Source organism: Paroedura picta, chromosome 3 (assembly GCF_049243985.1).
Source record: "Paroedura picta isolate Pp20150507F chromosome 3, Ppicta_v3.0, whole genome shotgun sequence".
In the NCBI taxonomy this organism is placed as follows: Eukaryota; Metazoa; Chordata; class Lepidosauria; order Squamata; family Gekkonidae; genus Paroedura; species Paroedura picta.
The window spans coordinates 85,470,507-85,488,351 of record NC_135371.1 but is presented as its reverse complement, the minus strand read 5'-3'; the positions used below and the strand labels follow the sequence as shown (position 1 = coordinate 85,488,351).

At 39.3% G+C, this 17,845-nt stretch overlaps 1 protein-coding gene across 6 annotated transcripts in view; it reads right to left on the bottom strand.

Annotated features, from left to right (window-relative positions):
- Positions 1 to 2,046: 2,046 nt before the first annotated feature.
- Positions 2,047 to 17,845, bottom strand: part of MAPK9 (mitogen-activated protein kinase 9) — a 66,369-nt gene continuing 50,570 nt past the window's right edge. For 3 of the 6 annotated variants that reach the window (XM_077326675.1, XM_077326673.1, XM_077326674.1), the window contains exon 12: positions 5,690 to 15,977. In XM_077326675.1, coding sequence (XP_077182790.1) covers positions 15,835 to 15,977 — 143 coding nt within the window. In that variant the 3' untranslated portion in view covers positions 5,690 to 15,834. Of the gene's footprint in view, positions 15,983 to 17,845 lie in introns of all 6 variants that reach the window. The other 3 variants (XR_013229219.1, XR_013229220.1, XM_077326676.1) reach the window with 3 other exon arrangements.

The window sequence follows — 17,845 nt, the reverse complement described above, 5'->3', positions numbered from 1 at the left end:
TCAGAGAGTGTTAGGGCAGTGGGCCTCAGTAAAATTGTCAAGCATTGAGTGGTCCCTGGTGATAAAAAGGTTGGGGACCACTGACCTAAACTATATAAACCTATAAAATAATCACACCACATAAGATTATGACTGTGTTTCCGACAAGCTGGCCCTACGAATGGCCCTTGGGGTGAGGGCCCTCCCTACTGAGGGCCACTAAGAGGGGCTGGCACACTGAGGGACCTCTGATTGGCCCTCACTGGGAAGGCCCTCCCCCACAGAGGGCCCCCCGTTGACAGCATGGAGCCAGAAGGAGGTAAGTTGCACAGCTACAGTCTCCTCTGCAGAGAGTCAACAGACCTGCCCTACCCCTACCAACGGCCGGGGCTGCAAAGCATATCCGCTTCCACTGTGGATGGCTGACCAGCCTCTGATGAATGTGGGCCCTTTGTGCAGAAGGTGGCCACTCTTCCCCCTGTGGAGGTGAGCATGCTTGTACCTGCTGATGGTGGTGGCACAAGTGGCTGCCTCCTGCGCAGGTGCCCCACTGCTGTTAACTGCCTTGCCACTGGCGGGGGAATGCTTCTTCCTCCAGCCTCATGCAGTGAGCCCTGGTTGGGAGGGGGGGGGGTGAAGTGGGCTTCATCCCTAGTCACCTACAAGAATACAAAATAACCTCACTTTGGGCTTTTTCACAGAGAAACACACAGCAGGATTTTCCAACACCCAGGAGAGGCGTATATTTTGAAGACATCAATGTATATTTATTAATTCTAAATTATTTATTAGAAACAGAAATATATGCTGGCTGAGAATTCTGCTTAGTATATAACAATCAATACAAATATATTGTAGGACCAGAACCAGCTAGTACAAATTAAAGTAAACAAATATTATCATTAGAATTTATATAATTTAATAGGGATAACACCAGCACTCATTTCTCATTATTTCTGTCACCCACTGATATTAACCCTGTTGAAAAATGAAATTTGTTCTGTATAACTGTGTGTATCTGTATACTGACCTCTGAGGAAAATCAGTATAATCAAAACGCTTCAGGTCTGAACTTGTTTGCATTAGTAGTGCACACACTACGATATTTTATGTGTACCCAATAGCTAATAAGATATTACATGGTTTTTATACATTTTCAGCTCTGATAGTGAATTGCTTATATTTTTCCTTATACAATTTTATTCCTAACCTTTGTGGTTCTCTTTTTCAGATTGGATTTTTGTCTCTGTTATTTGTTGTCATATAGGTGGATTGCAGGCCCACATCTTATCGCCTATTGGCTGAAGATCCCTGGGTGCATATGGGGGTGAGTTTTGAAAAAGGGAACTGTTCCTTTGTTTGGGTCTTTCCCTCTCAGTTCCCTCTTGTTTGGAAACTCAGGGAAGTGTGTGTTCATCTTGAGTGATAACAGGAGGGTGGGAGCATCCTGCATCTTCCCAGATCAGATGCAGCTTAAATTGCAAGTTCATTAGATTCTGTCTTTATTTTCTTTAGAATGCCTAGATCCTGACTTCATGATACCCTGAGTTTGTTCCTTGTACAGGTAAAGTGTTTTATTGGAGAGAGCTGGCACAAGTTCTTCCCCACGTGCCTGGTTCCTTGGAATGTTACTGATATCCCTGTGAGATTGATTTCAGGCATCCATGATAGAGAAAGGGGGCTGGATTTAACCTGAAGTGCTGGCAGTGACCTGCAAATGGTGGTGGTGGGGAGTTGCATTGCAGCTAGTCTTGTCCACATGTGAGGGGGATCATGACAGTTATGATTCCACATGGATAACAAGCAGTAAAAACACTATTGACCACGGATTATGTAGCCCATAACATTAAATACTTAGTGACATTATTGTAGCATTTGTACTCTTGTTTTGCAGCATCTGTCTGGAAGATCATACCATGTCTTGAGTTTTCTGACAGTTTTTGAATACAAGCAGTTGTTATAAGAGTTTATGAGAGTGTCTCCCAACAACCTCTCTAATACTTTAAAAAACATAACGAGTTTTGACTGCTGGACACAGACAACAACAAACCAAAATTTTACACACACTTTTAAGTCCACATTTATTTTATTTTTTACAATAGTTTTATTATTGATGCTGTGAGACAAGACTATTGGGTGGGGAAATGAAAACCCAAATTTAAGTAAAGCTGGAAGCTTTCACTTAATGAGTTTACTAACAACATTTTTTTTTCAAAACTTAAGTTCTATTGGGGGAGGTCACTAATCTTTTTGAAGTTACCATGATACATGTCCAATTTCCACAGAGCATTTCTTTATTGCATGAGCATCAAGAATGAAATGTCAGAGCCTCATTCCGTGTGCAGAACAGGCCATTTAATATATCTACACATTTAGACCTCAAAAGGATTTGTCTGAAAGCATATACCAAACCAACGGAAAAGAAACAGCCAGAGACTCCAAACAGGAAACAGATATTAGGGCTTGATGCTATTTTTTTGGTGATCATTTCTAAATGAAACTATTTGAATACAGGTACATCTCAACACACATTTACAGGAAATAAACAATTTTGTAAAGATGAAAGCTTATGAAAAAACTGGAAAAGATTATAAAATGCAAATATGAGGGAAATAATTAAGGCCATTAAAAACATTTTAACAAAGAACACTGAACAGATCAACCACTTTAAAGTTGTAGGTATTATGTACTGGGATCAGCTATGGAAGCATCTCTAATGAATGAGAGCTACTGAAGTTACTGTGACACAGTACAACACATTCTGATTATTTTCCAACACACATTTCTGGAGCATTTAGTGTCACTGGAAGCCGGGGGGGGGGGTGCCCAGGAAATTCTAGTGGCTGAAGATTCGATCTTTCACTAATATGACCATCTTAACTTCTATAATGACAATCTTTGGGAAGGTTCACAAACACTTTGGGTGCTTCTTTTCAACCTATAACCATGGTTTGGGACTTACTAACAATACCCAGTGGCCTATTATGCACAGCCACTGAAACGGCAGCATGGAGAACGTGGAGGAAGAAGAAGCAAACCACTTACACATGGGACGGAACATAACGGGGACAAAATCCAGAGTATCCGATTATGCACGCGGCTACTCCGGAGCTGCTTCTGGTTGCGCCCTGGTCCTGGGAAGCTTCACTTTCTTCCGCATCTCGCCAACGCGGCTTTTTCGGCGGCATATGTTGACTCTGCACCCGCTTGCTGCCTGCAGCGTGCATAATTGGTGATTTTAGCCGCCGCCATTCCACCCCGAATGCGGACCTTCCACTCCATGCATAATGGGCCAGTGAAGTGATTGCCTGGATGTGCCACCCGCCAGGGATATAGTCCCTAGATATAGCACAACCAATGCTTCAAAAAAGCATGTCAATTGACCTTTTGACAGCCCTAGAGACATTTCAGTATAGTCACCTAGACCATGAGCATTTGTCACTATCAAATATTTTAGGTGTTGAGAAGAAAAAATAATTGGCAAAATGCTGAAAAATTCCTCTAAAAAAGCCGTTTGAACCTTTTGCAGCGCTGGATGGGATTCATATTGCCTTTAAGTATTTACTGACTTTAACAAGCATAACACTTAAATTTACTAGTAATGCCCTTAAAACAAAGTTTCATGCATTACCCAGCAAAAATCTCCAAAGAGGCAACAGCCTTTTGTCGAAATCTACACTTTTTGTAATAATCCACATTATTTTTTGAAACGCAAAACCTTAAAATGCTGTAACAGCACAACAGCTAAATGTAAATGACCAGCCATTTAAAAATACATGTATATAAAACATCAACTATATTGCTATGCCAGCTCTGGTTGAAAAATTCATCTAGGCATCAAAAATTCATTAAAAAATTGTGCACATTTTTCGTTTACGTTACCACTTGATTCTCCTAGATGATGATAGCACCTCATTATATTATCTGCAATGAGAAAGCTGAAAGCATATAGCTTCAGCTATCAATTAAATATGGTCATCATTAACACAATACAGTTCATCTTCATTATAAATGATGAAGGATGATTAATCTGTTCTCTGTCCTTCAATCTAAGGCACACAGTGCAGCACTAAAGCCCTATTTCTGCAAACATAACAGAAATGGCACTGGCAGGACCAGGGTTTCTCAAGGAGATCAGGTTCTCTCTTCAGATTGGTTTTACTTATGTAGTCTATTGTGCATGTATAATAAAGGCTTTGAATCACTACAGGCTTTTCTGGGTACTTCTATAACATAACAACAGCAATCAAAGTTGTTGCTGAAAAGCCCCCCGCCAACAATTTTTTTTTAAACAACCCACCAATTAAGGACCTGACTCCTACCAAATTTCCCCTGCAGAAGGACAGGATTTTCATCAGTGGAATGGGACTGCCTCATCTCTCCCCTCCAGTTGCAACATAAAATAAACCTGGGGAACAGGGAACACCCATGGAGAGTATAAAGAGGGAATGAGAGGTCCATGTCGGGAGGGAGTACCCCAAAATTTACCACAACCCAAAGTAATGAGATTCCTAATGACCTTAATATGCACTTAAGCCCCACTGAAATCAACTGAACAAATTCAGAGTTAAGTGCTTAAGCTAAGTGCACAGTGATTTTTGTCAGATTTAAAAGCCCTCAACTCTATATATTTTGAAACATAAATCTATATTGGAGGAAAAAAAATGTTCTCCAGCCCATATTTATAGCACATTAAGTTTTAATCCATTAAACATATGACCCAAACTTTTGAAAATAGTTTCATTTTTTAAAATTATATGCTGGCTCTGTTTTAAAGTTAGATTCCCTCCTCTATCCCAAAGGGCCAGAACTAGTCCACTCTGTATTCCATGCCCACAGGTGCAGGGATCCTTCCCCATAGAGCAAATGTAAGCCTACTTCCCTGTTACTTCACCCCATGGTATGCATGTACATTCATCACGTCAGACTTTAACAGGCAATGGGAAGCTTGAGAGCTTCTATATTCCCATCCAGTTTTACTCCTCTATTCAGGAAAGGAAAGGGAGATCACAGGTTGTTTCCTTGGTAAAGCAGAAGCAATAAACTAGATAATACAGGAAAGATGCACAAGCTTCTTATTTTCATAATAACCTGGTGTAATGCTTCATGTTCATGTTCATACACATTCATTAAGGGCAGATGGAAAAATAAAGCTCTTGCATCCTATGTGGATTCCTCCATTCACAGGCACTGCATCTGCAACATACTGAAGTCTATATACTTTTAATATGTAAAAATAGTGTAACAACAATACAAAGGAGGCATGGTTGTGTTTAGAAGAATCCTAAAGTGCTTCAAAAATAAGTAATGAAACTAACTGCTGTGCAAAAATACAGACACTCTCTCATAAAAATTAAGCAGCAGCATGACAAAGTAAAACATTCTACCATAAATACACAAACATTTTAAAAATGTTAAATACATGTTCAGTATTTCCTTTTGTAGTCAATTGGAATTATGGGAACAAAGTGAATTTGGAAATCAACTTAAAACTTCCAAGACAACATTTCTTGTTTTATTTTTAAAAATTTATATAGATATTGAAATGCATGACACCAGCTTATCTATAAAACCCACAATTAGAATTGAAATTATCAAAATAAGTTATAATTGCTTTACAGGTAACAATGAGAATGTGGGGTCTCCTCTTTTAAAGATATTAAGACGAAATGGCTTATAATTCTTTAGTATAAGAGATTCTCAACATGCATAGAGGCCAAAACACGGCATTTATTTTTATATATATAAGGAGAACTTAACAAATTATCTTAAATTTTGGTTCACTGTTCATCAGACCCAACATATAAAAAGTGATGTCAGTAACATTCATGGTGATGTAATGAATTTAAAGATCAGGAAAGTCAGCATTGGGAATTTAACCTGAGTCCAAGTTCTGTACCTGGAAACAGATGTGCACATCACATGAATTTCAAGTAAGGTATTTAAGTGTGCACATCATCAGAAAAGAACTTGGCTCTGACAGTATCACTAAGTGTAGCATCAAGCCCTGATCAATTCCATAATACATACATTAACTTCATCTATTACATGTGAAATTTACAGACACCGTCACTATAGATTTTACAAAGATCAACAAGATTTTTAACCGTTCGGCCCTTATGTGTTTTATAACCCAGTTACTCTATATTGCTTCAAGACTGAACCAAAATTCTGTATAGTAGGGTCAAGGTAGGTTGAACCTTCACTTAAAATAATTTTTTCAGATACCTATAAGAAATGCTATGCAGTATACATCTTATAAGAAGTGCTATGCAGTATACATATTATATTATAAGGGCCATCAATTTAATTTTGGAAAACAGATTATTAGTCTCAAGAAGGAATAGCTTGGTGAGCTTAACTCAACTCAGCACAAGTTTACAAAATAAAATATATTTTTCTTTTTGAACTCAGAGTACTGAATTGTGGTCTATATTAAATATATCTTACATTCCCAGTGTATTAGATCCAAAGAACTACTTAGCTAGTTCTACATGCCCAAGGGAGCATCAGACTTGCACTTGGAGAACAGCACCCCCTCTCCTCCCAATAAAGCATGGCAAGCATCTTTCAAAACTGAAAGGAGTTAGAAGAAAGAAAAAGTCTGTGATATGGCCTGGAAGAAATTAGCTTCTTAAAGGAAAGAGAAGCTTCTGTGGGCACCCCATGCCCAAGTTAGTTCATTGGATCCCATTCCCTCCCTTCAAATTCATATAAAACCCACATCATCAGAAATTGGTTTAACCTTAAGCAGCCTATGCTGCAGCAAGGGACTTGAAAGGAAGGATCACCAAAATAATGTACATGGGTACATTGTCAATATAAAAGCAAATTATCAGATTCATAAATAAAACCTTTTAACAAGGCTTGACCACTCTGTGTTCTTTAAGATATTTATGTTTCCCCAAAGAAAGACAGCAATATTCCAAAGGCTGTATGTAAAACCTAAGGACTCAAGGCTTTTCCAGACATCACATGAAGCAGTAAAAATAAGCACAAGTGACTTACACGCTCTTTTCACACTTCTGCTGTAACATGCAGCATGCATCTCCCTACAGAAAATCCTGAGTGCGTCTTTTTCCACTGCTTCCTGCAACTTACAAGGAAAAGCTCTATTACCCCTTGGATGTGATTTATGCAGAGAAGTGCCTCTCTTTATATTAGAAATGCTCATGTTCACACTTAATCATTTCCTCAAAGCGCATTTTGCAAACGGTGAGAATGGATTGTTACTAACTTCTGTAATGTTTCTGAGGAAATGGCAAAGGACATGTAAAAACAAGAGTTTTTAAATTCACTCCATTTCTGCAATGCCATTCAAATATGTTTTATATATTATTTTCAAATATAGAAACTGAATATTTAATAGCCAATTATCTTCATTTCCCTTTTCAGGTGAGCAGTTAAGTACAGAAAGTATAAATATTAACAAATGATTACTATTCAAACATTTCACAGTAATGTCAGAGCATGCTGTAGTAGTCAGTCTCATTATGGAATTTTAGTACTTAAGGACCCTACTCATTTACATACACAAATCAATTCTTTTTAGAAATGTGAATATTAAAATCTCACACATGCTAAAACAGAAGAAAGGAAAATACTTGAAATTAATATATTTGAGCTAAAAACAAGAAATAAACTAACTGAAAAATATTATAGGCCTGAAGGCTAGATTTTTAAAAATTATACAGATAACTTAAAATCCATTTTACATTCTTACATTCTTTTGTGGCAGCAAGATCATTTGTGCAAATTTATGCTTCCGGCTTAGACCTCAGTCTTAATGCTTACTCATCAGTATATTCAGTCAATTATATATCCAAAATCCAAACTATTTGATGAGTAAGTTCTAGAAGTGAACCATTATCTATTCCAAGTAACAGTGCAGATGCAATACTACCCAAATGCTAACCATATTGGGGGGGGGGGGACTACATATTGGGGGGGAGGGTCTTGGTGTTATACATGGTCACCTCTCTGCCAACTAGGGTTGCCAATCTCCTGCTGCTATCTGGATATCTCACATGATTACAACTGATCTCCAGACATTAGAGATCAGCTTTCCTGGAGAAAATGGCACTTTTTTAGTATGGACTCTATGGCAACGTACCATGCTGAGATCCCTCCCCTCCCCAAACTCCATCATCCCCAGCTTCACACGCCTAATCTCCAGTTCTCTCCTAACCAACTACCTTTTCACTTCACTTCTCTCCCACCCTCATCTTTCCTAACCACTGCTTGAGCGTTTGTATGAACCAATCACACAAATCATCATTTACTTTACGGTGTTGTAGAACATTATCTAAACTAGGAGACAATGGGCTGCAAATCTGATCTGTATATTCACTGACTGAGTCAAAACTCCTAGCCAAGGTGGTATTCTTCAAAACTAAGAGAACAAGATAACTTTAAAAACAAGCTTATATATCCAGAACAGAGAAATATACAAAGCCTAAGTACTAAGGGAATAGGTACCTCTGAGTTGGTAGGGAAATTATTTCAGCTAGGTTTACGAAGAGCAAGAGAACAAGAGGGTGGGGAGGGGAACAGCATCCACTAAACAAATTTAGCACATGATAGTATTTGAAGATTTGTTTTCTGTATTAGAATACCTACTGCAGATTTGAGATGCCTTCCTTTTGAGGCCCAAATAGATTTTGTTTAGACAGCATTGTGAAACTACTGTAAGCCCTTGGTTGCTTCTGAGAAGTTCTCATAAGTAACACCATCCAGCACTTTGTAGATGAAAATAAAGAGACTCATCTGCACCAGTACTTGGAGTTAGGAGCACAGTCAATTTCAGGTGAAAGATCATGTGATTTACATGCTCCTCTGTACAAAGATTCTCTATGAGGACCAGGGCTTCTCAGGAAGATCAGGTTCTCTCTTGAGATAGGTTGTACTTATGAAGTCTATTGTGCATATCCAATAAGGTGCTTGAATCACTACAGGGTTCTCTGAAAACATGCTAACAGCAGAAACTTAACTTGATGAATAGCCAAAACAATGGTTTTAAAAAAGCAACCCTCCAGTAAAGGACCTGATTGCTACCAGTGGGTTGGAGTTCATCTCTGCAGATGGACAGAATTTTCATAAATGGAATGGTACTGCCTTGTTTCTCCCATTCTGCTACAACATAAAATTATCCTGGGGAACAGGGAGAACCCACAGACAGTATAAAAAGTGAGTCAGAGGTCCATGTTGGGAGGACCCAACAAAAAAACAGATAGCCTTCGGTTCCCCCACTTTAACTGCATGACTCAAAATATTGAGATTCCTAATGATCTTAAAATGCACTTAAGTCTCACTGAACAAACTTACAGCCAAGAGTTAAAGGTTCTAACCTAGCCATATTTCTGACTCATCTGGCTTTCTATGTGCAGCTGATCTGGTACACAACAGTAAGGCCAAAAATGCTTGACTTAAATGTGTTCCAGGAAGAAAGCAGGAATTGAAAATGGGTTCCCGGGTGGCTTCAGATGACAAAATTAATGAAGAAAAAAAACAACCAAAACAAACAAAATAAACAGCCACAATACCTATTCTACCATGGTACCTTAGGGCAGTGGTCCTCAACCTTTTTATCACCGCTTGACAATTTTACTGAGGCCGGGGGAGGGGGGTAGTCTTTTTCCAAGGGATGTCGCTGCCGCCTGAGCCCCTGCTCCACTTGCTTTCCCACCAGCGCCCCTGACTTCCCGCTGCCCGCTGGGGGGCTCTGCCAACAGCAGCTGTGAAGTGCCACGCTGAGGGGGAACCCCAGCCATGACGGCCACTGGAGAACACCAAAGGTGAGCCCGCAGCAGAGTGGCAGGGCAGCTCCCGAGGCAGCAGCCAGGGAGGAGGACGAGGAGGAGCCACAGTCCCAGTACCGTCTGACCCATGGACCAGTACTAGTCCCCGGCCCAGGGGTTGGAGACAGCTGCCTTAGGGGACAATGGTTCCATTTTACAGCCAAGGAATATCAAGGCAAAGAAATAGGTGGTTAAACAAATTTCAGTCAATGAATATGTGGACAATAATTCTAAAGGTATGGGAAGGGAAATACTATACTTGCTGAATAAGGAAAACAGGGTAACTATATGCTTAGAAACACTATTATGTTTCTGCTTAAAATTTAAGAAGAAAACTTAACAGATCACCAGCACATCTTCCACATACTTTAAAACCCAAGCACCTGACCCCCACCTCCAATACTAGCAGGCTATAACAACAGCATACCAGGCTCTTATCCACATAGTCCTCCTTGCAGCAACAAAACCTAGAACAGGTTCTTGTTTTACAGCTTCCCTCTTCTCATTATAAGCACTGTATTTCCCTTTCATTGGTGTAAGCTACCATAACACATTTGATGCAGGACATGAGACTGTTTTCATTATCACCTAGGTTCTGGGATATAGAGGGGGGAAAGTATCTTAGCATATGTATGACTTTCCCCAATGCTAAATAACTGCAGCTACCCATGGCCTCAAACACTTAGTCTGCTTCTACACAGAGGCAGGAATGCAGACTGGCAATGGAATGTCCTCATGGGATTTTTGTGCATATTCTTCTCTGCTAACTACCATCTCCTATGCATTATATCTCCGCCACACCACCAGAGTACTTCTGGTATGCTTTAAAAAAAGATAATTGCTATTGTGAAATATATAGCAATTATAAAAATATACTAGTTATTCTGAATTCTCAGCTTTCATCTAAAAATCTAACCCCTTTTTATTGCAGAAATATAGGACAAGAAAAACAGCAGACTTAAAAAAATAACTCAAACATTCCCCATTGGCAAGGAAAGAAAACAGCAGCTGTGATGGCTTGTCAAAATAAAAGTGGTACCAGTATGGATAGGTCTCTCCATTCTTTCCACAAAGATCATGTCAAACAGGGGAAAGCCTGTATAATGGAAGATTAGTGAACAATGTCAAGTGAATGTTCCAATACCCCAATGGAATTTGAAAGCCAAGGTGCAAAAAAAATCCATGTGAATGCATCCTAAGAATTCAGTCACACGGCTTCCCCTCACATATTTAGGCCGGAGCTTTCAGCATATAGCCTTCTCTTGCCTCAAGAATATTCACTCCTGATTTCCCCTTCCCCTACAACCCCCCAACTTCTTCAATTCAGCAATTCATTTAACAAAATAAGATGCATTAAATAAGAAATAACTCTTGTACAGTCGAGGACATTTTACACTACCTTTTGATTTAGTTTGTCAATAAAGGTAGGAAGGTTGAGAGCTGAACTTTTATATTTTTAAACTGCTCCTGCCTTCCATTTTCTGAATCTCAGTAGCTGGCAAACAACCAGCTAGTAATAAAAGCATCTAATTTAAATTTAGCACTGAAGCTTCGGGGAGAAAAATGTAAGAAAAGACAAACTAGCATGACATTTAAAACAACAAAATTATGGCAATTTATTTGCTTACTTACAAATGAACTTAAGAACTATGTGCTCAATAATTATAGTTTGGGGCATTTTCCTAAAGTAAAATACAGCGGTGATACAGCGGTGTAAACAGAATTTCTGTAAGCAGCTACCTTACAATACATGGTGCTTTGACTTCAATTTCAGCTAATAAAAGCACATGTAATGCAAATAAAGTAGTTTTCTTTACAGCTAGAAAAACTAGAGTGAACATCTTTTCCACACAGGGCTTTAAAAATCATGGCTACACTGGTTCATGAAATATCAAACTCTTGCAATTTGAACTAACTCACTAACAATTTGCTCTTATCTATGCATCAAATTGTTATACTACTCTGTATTTTACAAAGGTTAAATGTTTGGTTAGAGTGCCAAATGGGAATGGGAGAGAGTCAGTTCTGCATGCTCTAAACCCCAGTGCAGGAGTCAGAGCAGAGTTGCACCACAAGATGTTTTGAAGACAGAATGGAATTGACACACAGCTGAGCTGGCGTTTGCTTTCTCCAGCCACGTGGAAGAAAGGTGCAAGTTACACCACTTGGCTGTACTGGGGCACATGCAGTCTGCATACCCTAAACCTTTGTCCTCATATATTTTATTATGTTAATGGGATTGCACAACCTAGCAACTATACTAAAGGGTCACAGTTGTCTCAAGTTTCATACCTCAATAGATACTAGTGATAATCCCTCCTTCAACCTCTCTCCCGAACTTAACCCAAACTCTCATACAGTATTCCTGTCCCAGTGGTGAAGCAATCAGAAGTTTCTATTTTGTGTTTGGAATCAGGGCAAATTCTTATATTCTACTGTCACTAGACAGGGCAGTACAACACAGAGAGACAAAGAAACTATATCCCAATTAGGTAATTTTAGAGAGCAGCTGTGCTGACCTGTGGTAGAAGAACTAGGGGCTTTTTGCACGGCTTCAAAATCGCACAATGGTTGCCAATTGGAAACGCTATTGATTTGCCATAACGCACGACGTCGTAGACAATCTGCCACACACCTGAAACCAATCTGCAAAAAGCGCTTCCTTGTAGCGCTTTCAGGGGAATCCCAAAAAGTGGATTCACCCTCCGGAAAGCGCTACACTCTTGCAACCAATCTGCAACACTAGCGAAAAAGACCTGTGCGTTAACATTGTTGCGGTTTCTTCAAAGTCCCTCCTCCTGAGCCTGTCCTCCAAACTTCCGGCGAAGCGATCGCCATTTTTTTTTCTCCGAGCGAGCGGGGATAAACGCACCAGCGAGCCTCTTTCTGTTTAGAGGCTTCCCTGGCTTCAGTCCTTCACCTTTAGTCACTAAGCACAAACCACATAAAAGCCCGTTTGCTGAAATAAAGTCCCTTTATTTTTTACACATTAATTCAGCCGAAAATCGGGCCCGTGAGAGGGGGGGGGATTTTTTTTTTATCACTCGAGGCAGCGTGGCAACGATCATACGATCAAACGACAGCTCACATTAGGCAGCTGGATGGGTCTCTCCGTTGCAACGAATCTACACAGATTCGTTACAATGGGTCTGTTTTTAAAAAAAAAAAAAACCTTTCTTAAAGGGAAAGGGGCTGTTTGGGAGCATGCTAACGGCTGCCCATTGGCTGCTTGACGGCCAGGGGCGGGACGAGCTTGGCAATAGCGCTTCCTTTTCTGCCGAGACCGGAAGCTGTGGGAAACGCTACAAAACGCAACTGGATTCCACTACAAAGGCAGGTATGCATAACGACGAATTCCACTATTTTAAATGGCGATTTTTCATTCAGTGACCAATTTGCAACAAAGATCCCGGTGCGTAAAGCCCCCTAGATTCAAATGCTTGGTTTTCTTCATTAATTTAGTCATCGGAAGCCAACTGGTGGCATGTGTTTCCAGTTCCTGCTCACTATAATTTTTGCTGTTTTCAAATGTGGTAATTAGATAATATGAATGATTAATTAATAATTTTTCAGAAATAAAAACACGTCAAACATGAATGAGTGTAAGGTTGTATGTTTCATTCAGCATATTCTAGTTTTCACTGAAAACATTACTATCAAATAACAATCTCAGTCTTTCTACTGTCCTCATTCAGATAGAGATATTTTATTATATAGCACAGACAAATTTATGAATCAAACTTTAGGAACCAAATTGTTAGGCAAAATGTTCTCAGTGAATTTTCTCATTTGGTTCATCTCCAATATCTTTTTCTCCTCTTCCTCTACTGCTAGATTTAGATTTGGGACTTGAACCTGCATTTGTACTTATGACACTCTAAAACATAATGCTTACAGATGCTGCTGTGCAAATAAAAGAAAATAAATGAGGCTAGGATACTAACAGTGAGACTTCCATAGATGTTTCTCAGCTTTCCTTATCTCAGCTTCTCACACTCCTAAAAGTTAGGGGACATTCCATATAGTACTGGATATTATCAGAAATACTGCAATCAGAAATCAATAAAACTCCATAATAGGTATTTAAGTATTTTTAGGATGTACAGGGGGCTGAGTATCCTGCAAGATAAAATCAAGAGGGCTCTTTGAAACATTCAACTGTTAACTTTCATTAAACACATTCACTTGTAATCAAATTCTACAACAATTAAAGATATGTCTATATAAATATATCTGAGAATAGGACACTCCATTTCTTTGGAATCACAACAATCTAAGAAGAAATTTACAGATGAATGTACTACACAATGAAGGCCAACAAATGAGTTGCATATATCAAAACAGTTATCACACATACCACACAATAGTTTAAAAAGAGGCAATTCACATGTTCAGGCAACATGATATCAATGGTTTACAAGCTTATGTGAAATAGCTCCAAGATTCAATAGCAAACTTAAGAGAAGAAATTGTGTCAGCTCTGTAGTGGCAAAAACAGAAAAAGGATGCAGCAGTATATTAGAAGTGATCCAAAGGGTATCTGCTGAAGTCAGTATTGCCCATGAAAGTCTTACCACAAAATAATAGTTTGTAAAGTGCTGGTGCCAGAGAAGAACGGTGGCATATACAATCTGTCTTTGGTTGTTGAGGATAAAGAGAAATGTCAACCTTTTAACTGACAGACCTCCCCTTTTACTAAGAGGCACCCCCCCCCCCAGGTTTCCCATACACACACAATTTTTCATAATTCAGGAATAACTGGTTAAAATGCAGGATTGTTTCACTATTTTATTCACCTACCACACCATCTCTATACCCAGTTTGGCAACCCACATACGCACACATTCTGTGGATGGATTTTGTTCATGACCAACATTGTAACTGATTATCATTTTATGAGTAGAAGGAAATCTCCTCCTGCCTAACTTCTCCAATAAATGGCTAAATACTTTAGGCGTTTCCCTTGAAATCTGGGAGGGGGATACAACACACAATGATATTTTAAGAATTTCCCTTAAAACTTAAAGTTGGTTTTCATGTGGCACAGTACTTAAAATGGTGTTTCTCACTTTTTGCAATAATAGTGCAGCCCTTCAATTTAATCTGGATGTCTGTTTAGAAGTGTTTATATACTATGTAATGGTCCCTTTAACACACAACAGAAGCAGGTACTTGTATATTTACTCTATGGGACAGGCTCCAAAATCATGATATTCATAAATAACCAGCTCCTGCAATGCAACATCACTGTAGGAAAAAGAGGAGCCATCCCAGTAACTCACAGAATAAACTAATGGCAAATAATTCCTACACATGATAATGAATTGCATATAAAAAGGCAAACAATGAAAAAATATATACTTAATTCATAGATGCATGCAAGAGTTAATAAAAATTCCTCCATGACATACTTTTGCTTACTCCACCTACCTCCCCCCAACCCCAACCCCAACCCCCAGTTAAAATGCACATTCAGAGAAAGAGTCACATTCAGGTGTAAAGCTGAAGGAAGAATAACAAGCTTGCTTCTTCTATGGGAAAGCATACAAAATTATTGAGAGATGAACAGCAAAAGGCCTCAAGAAAAGAGTGCTATGCATAAAAACAATTGCTCCTACATTTTACAGTACTGAGAATTCCAGTAAGGTACACCAATATGGCAAATGTCTGTTACTACACATTTCAGAAAGAGGATATACATTCAACAACACAATGGCTTTCTTTTTTGTGAATCTGTATTAATTATGTGTATATTTTGAAAGTCTGACAATATATCCATGAACTCATCTGTTCATGTGTTATTTAACTGCTCACCCGATATGTCATTACAGAAATCAGTTACAGTAATGTGCATATTGTGTTGCCTCTGAAATACAAAGTTGCTTTAATTCTATAATATTAAGCAGACAGTCTTATTGCAACTGAGTAAAATCACAGGCATTATTTTAAAGGAACATGCAGAACATGGAGCTTTTCTACTTGGTTCCATACACTTACAAGCAACTCAGGACCAACAGAAGCAAAAGTTTCTTTGCCAATGTTGTATCTGCAAAACTGATCACCGGCATCCTTCAAGTGTTCCCGTCAGGGCATCAAGACTGCTGTCTGTATCTGAAGCCAAAGTCTGTTCTGTTGACATGGATGAAATGTCGTTGATAGATGATGATTGGGAAGGGCTGGTGTTGCTATTCACTGCTGCATCTGTGCTAAGTAAACCAAGCATAAGAAAATCTGAGGCAAGACATGGTTAAATACATTTTTGACATTTTAGGTTCCATTATAAATGGCTTTATTTATTAAGAGAATAACTATCAATATACAAATGCAATACGGAAAGATTTTTTCTCCAGAGTAAACAGTTGTGCGGCTACCAGTACACAGAGGAAGGAAAAGCACTATGATTTGACTGAAATGATAAAAGGAAGCTTGTATGTTGTAAATTATTTAGAGGCATAATTTACAGAACGTACATTTTACATTTTTCTTTCTTTTGAAGTGTTCATGAAATTGTACATCGTCAAAAATATGGAATTCCATATGAGCGGTCTCCTCTTTCACTATGTTAAAAGTAAAGCTGTCTGCACTTAATGTTCACAACAGAAAAACAAAGTTATGTCTATCTGTTCAAGTGGTAACTGGGAATCATATGGTATCTGTTGTCTACACAGGTTCTCAAGGAACCTTGCAGATGTGGAGCATGAAAAACATTTCTCCACACTTTTTGGCTAGAAGCAGCTCAGTAAAGAGGTGGAGACAGCACCTGATTCTCTCAGTTCCTACCACAAACTTCTATAAATCAGACTAGATGAGCTGTCACTGCCAACATCCACCATTAACACACATCTGTGAAATGTGTGCAAGCCTTTGAACCACTGCAGAACAGGCTTGTACATTCATCAGATACACCTTTTTAAATAACACGTGTATATCACCTTGGCAAGATCTAGAAAGAAGCTTTACATCTCTTTTTGCTTTTTATGTGACAGAGGGAAAGGGCTGTGTTAAGGGCCCAAACCTGTGTCCCCCTGAGCTACTACCCATTGGGCAAGTGAGCAGTGCTCAGATCTATAGATCGAAGTTATGCATACAAGAAAACAGACCTTTATAAAATGTATAAAAGCTTATTAAACAACAAAGGCTAACTTTCTACCTAATACTTAAATACCTGGTATTAATGGCACATCTCCTTAGACTATAAGACTCCAAGCTAGAGGCTTAAGTATTCTCGATGTAGCAATCCCTCACAATGAAGCATAATACAGTCAGAGTCACTGTCCAGTAGATCAAAGTTACTAGGGGTTCCTATATTAGCCTTTCTCAATTGTTTTACTGTTAAGAAACCCTTGAAACATTCTTCAGGCTTCAAGTAACCCCAGAAGTGGTGTGATCATGCAATATATGGTTGGAAAGCATAGCTGTGTATATGTCCACCCTACCCTTGGCCCAGAAATTGCAGCTGTTGCAGAATACAGCTGCTAGGGTCCTCAGAGGGACATCTTGGAGGGCCTATATCCAGCCTGTGCTGAGGTAGCTGCATTGGTTGCCAGTTGCTGCCCGGATCCAGTTCAAGGTTCTAGTTTTGACTTATAAGGCCCTTTGCGGTCTGGGACCCATATATCTGAGGGATCGCCTTTCACTCTATGCCTCCTGCAGAGCTCTACGCTATGCGGGCACTAATTTATTGGTCATCCTCAGACTCAGGGAGGAATGCTGGGCCTCAAACAGGGCCAGGGCCTTTTCCATCCTGGCCCCCACCTAGTGGAATAAACTCCCGAAGGAGCTAGGGGCCCTGCGGGAGCTTCTGGCATTCCTCAGGGCCTGCAAGATGGATCTCTTCCACCAAGTCTATGGTTGAGGCCAGCATGGTGTGGAAGATCTGTTGGGCCCCCTGGTGCTAAAAGGGTAAACGATAGCATAATCATCTATGTTCCCTCTTTCCACGAGCTGGTTCGGGAGTGGCGAGTAATAAGCCAAATGAATGAATGAATGAATGAATGAATGAATGAATGAATGAATGAATGAATGAATGAATGAATGAATGAATGAAATCTCACCCATTCAGAAAATCC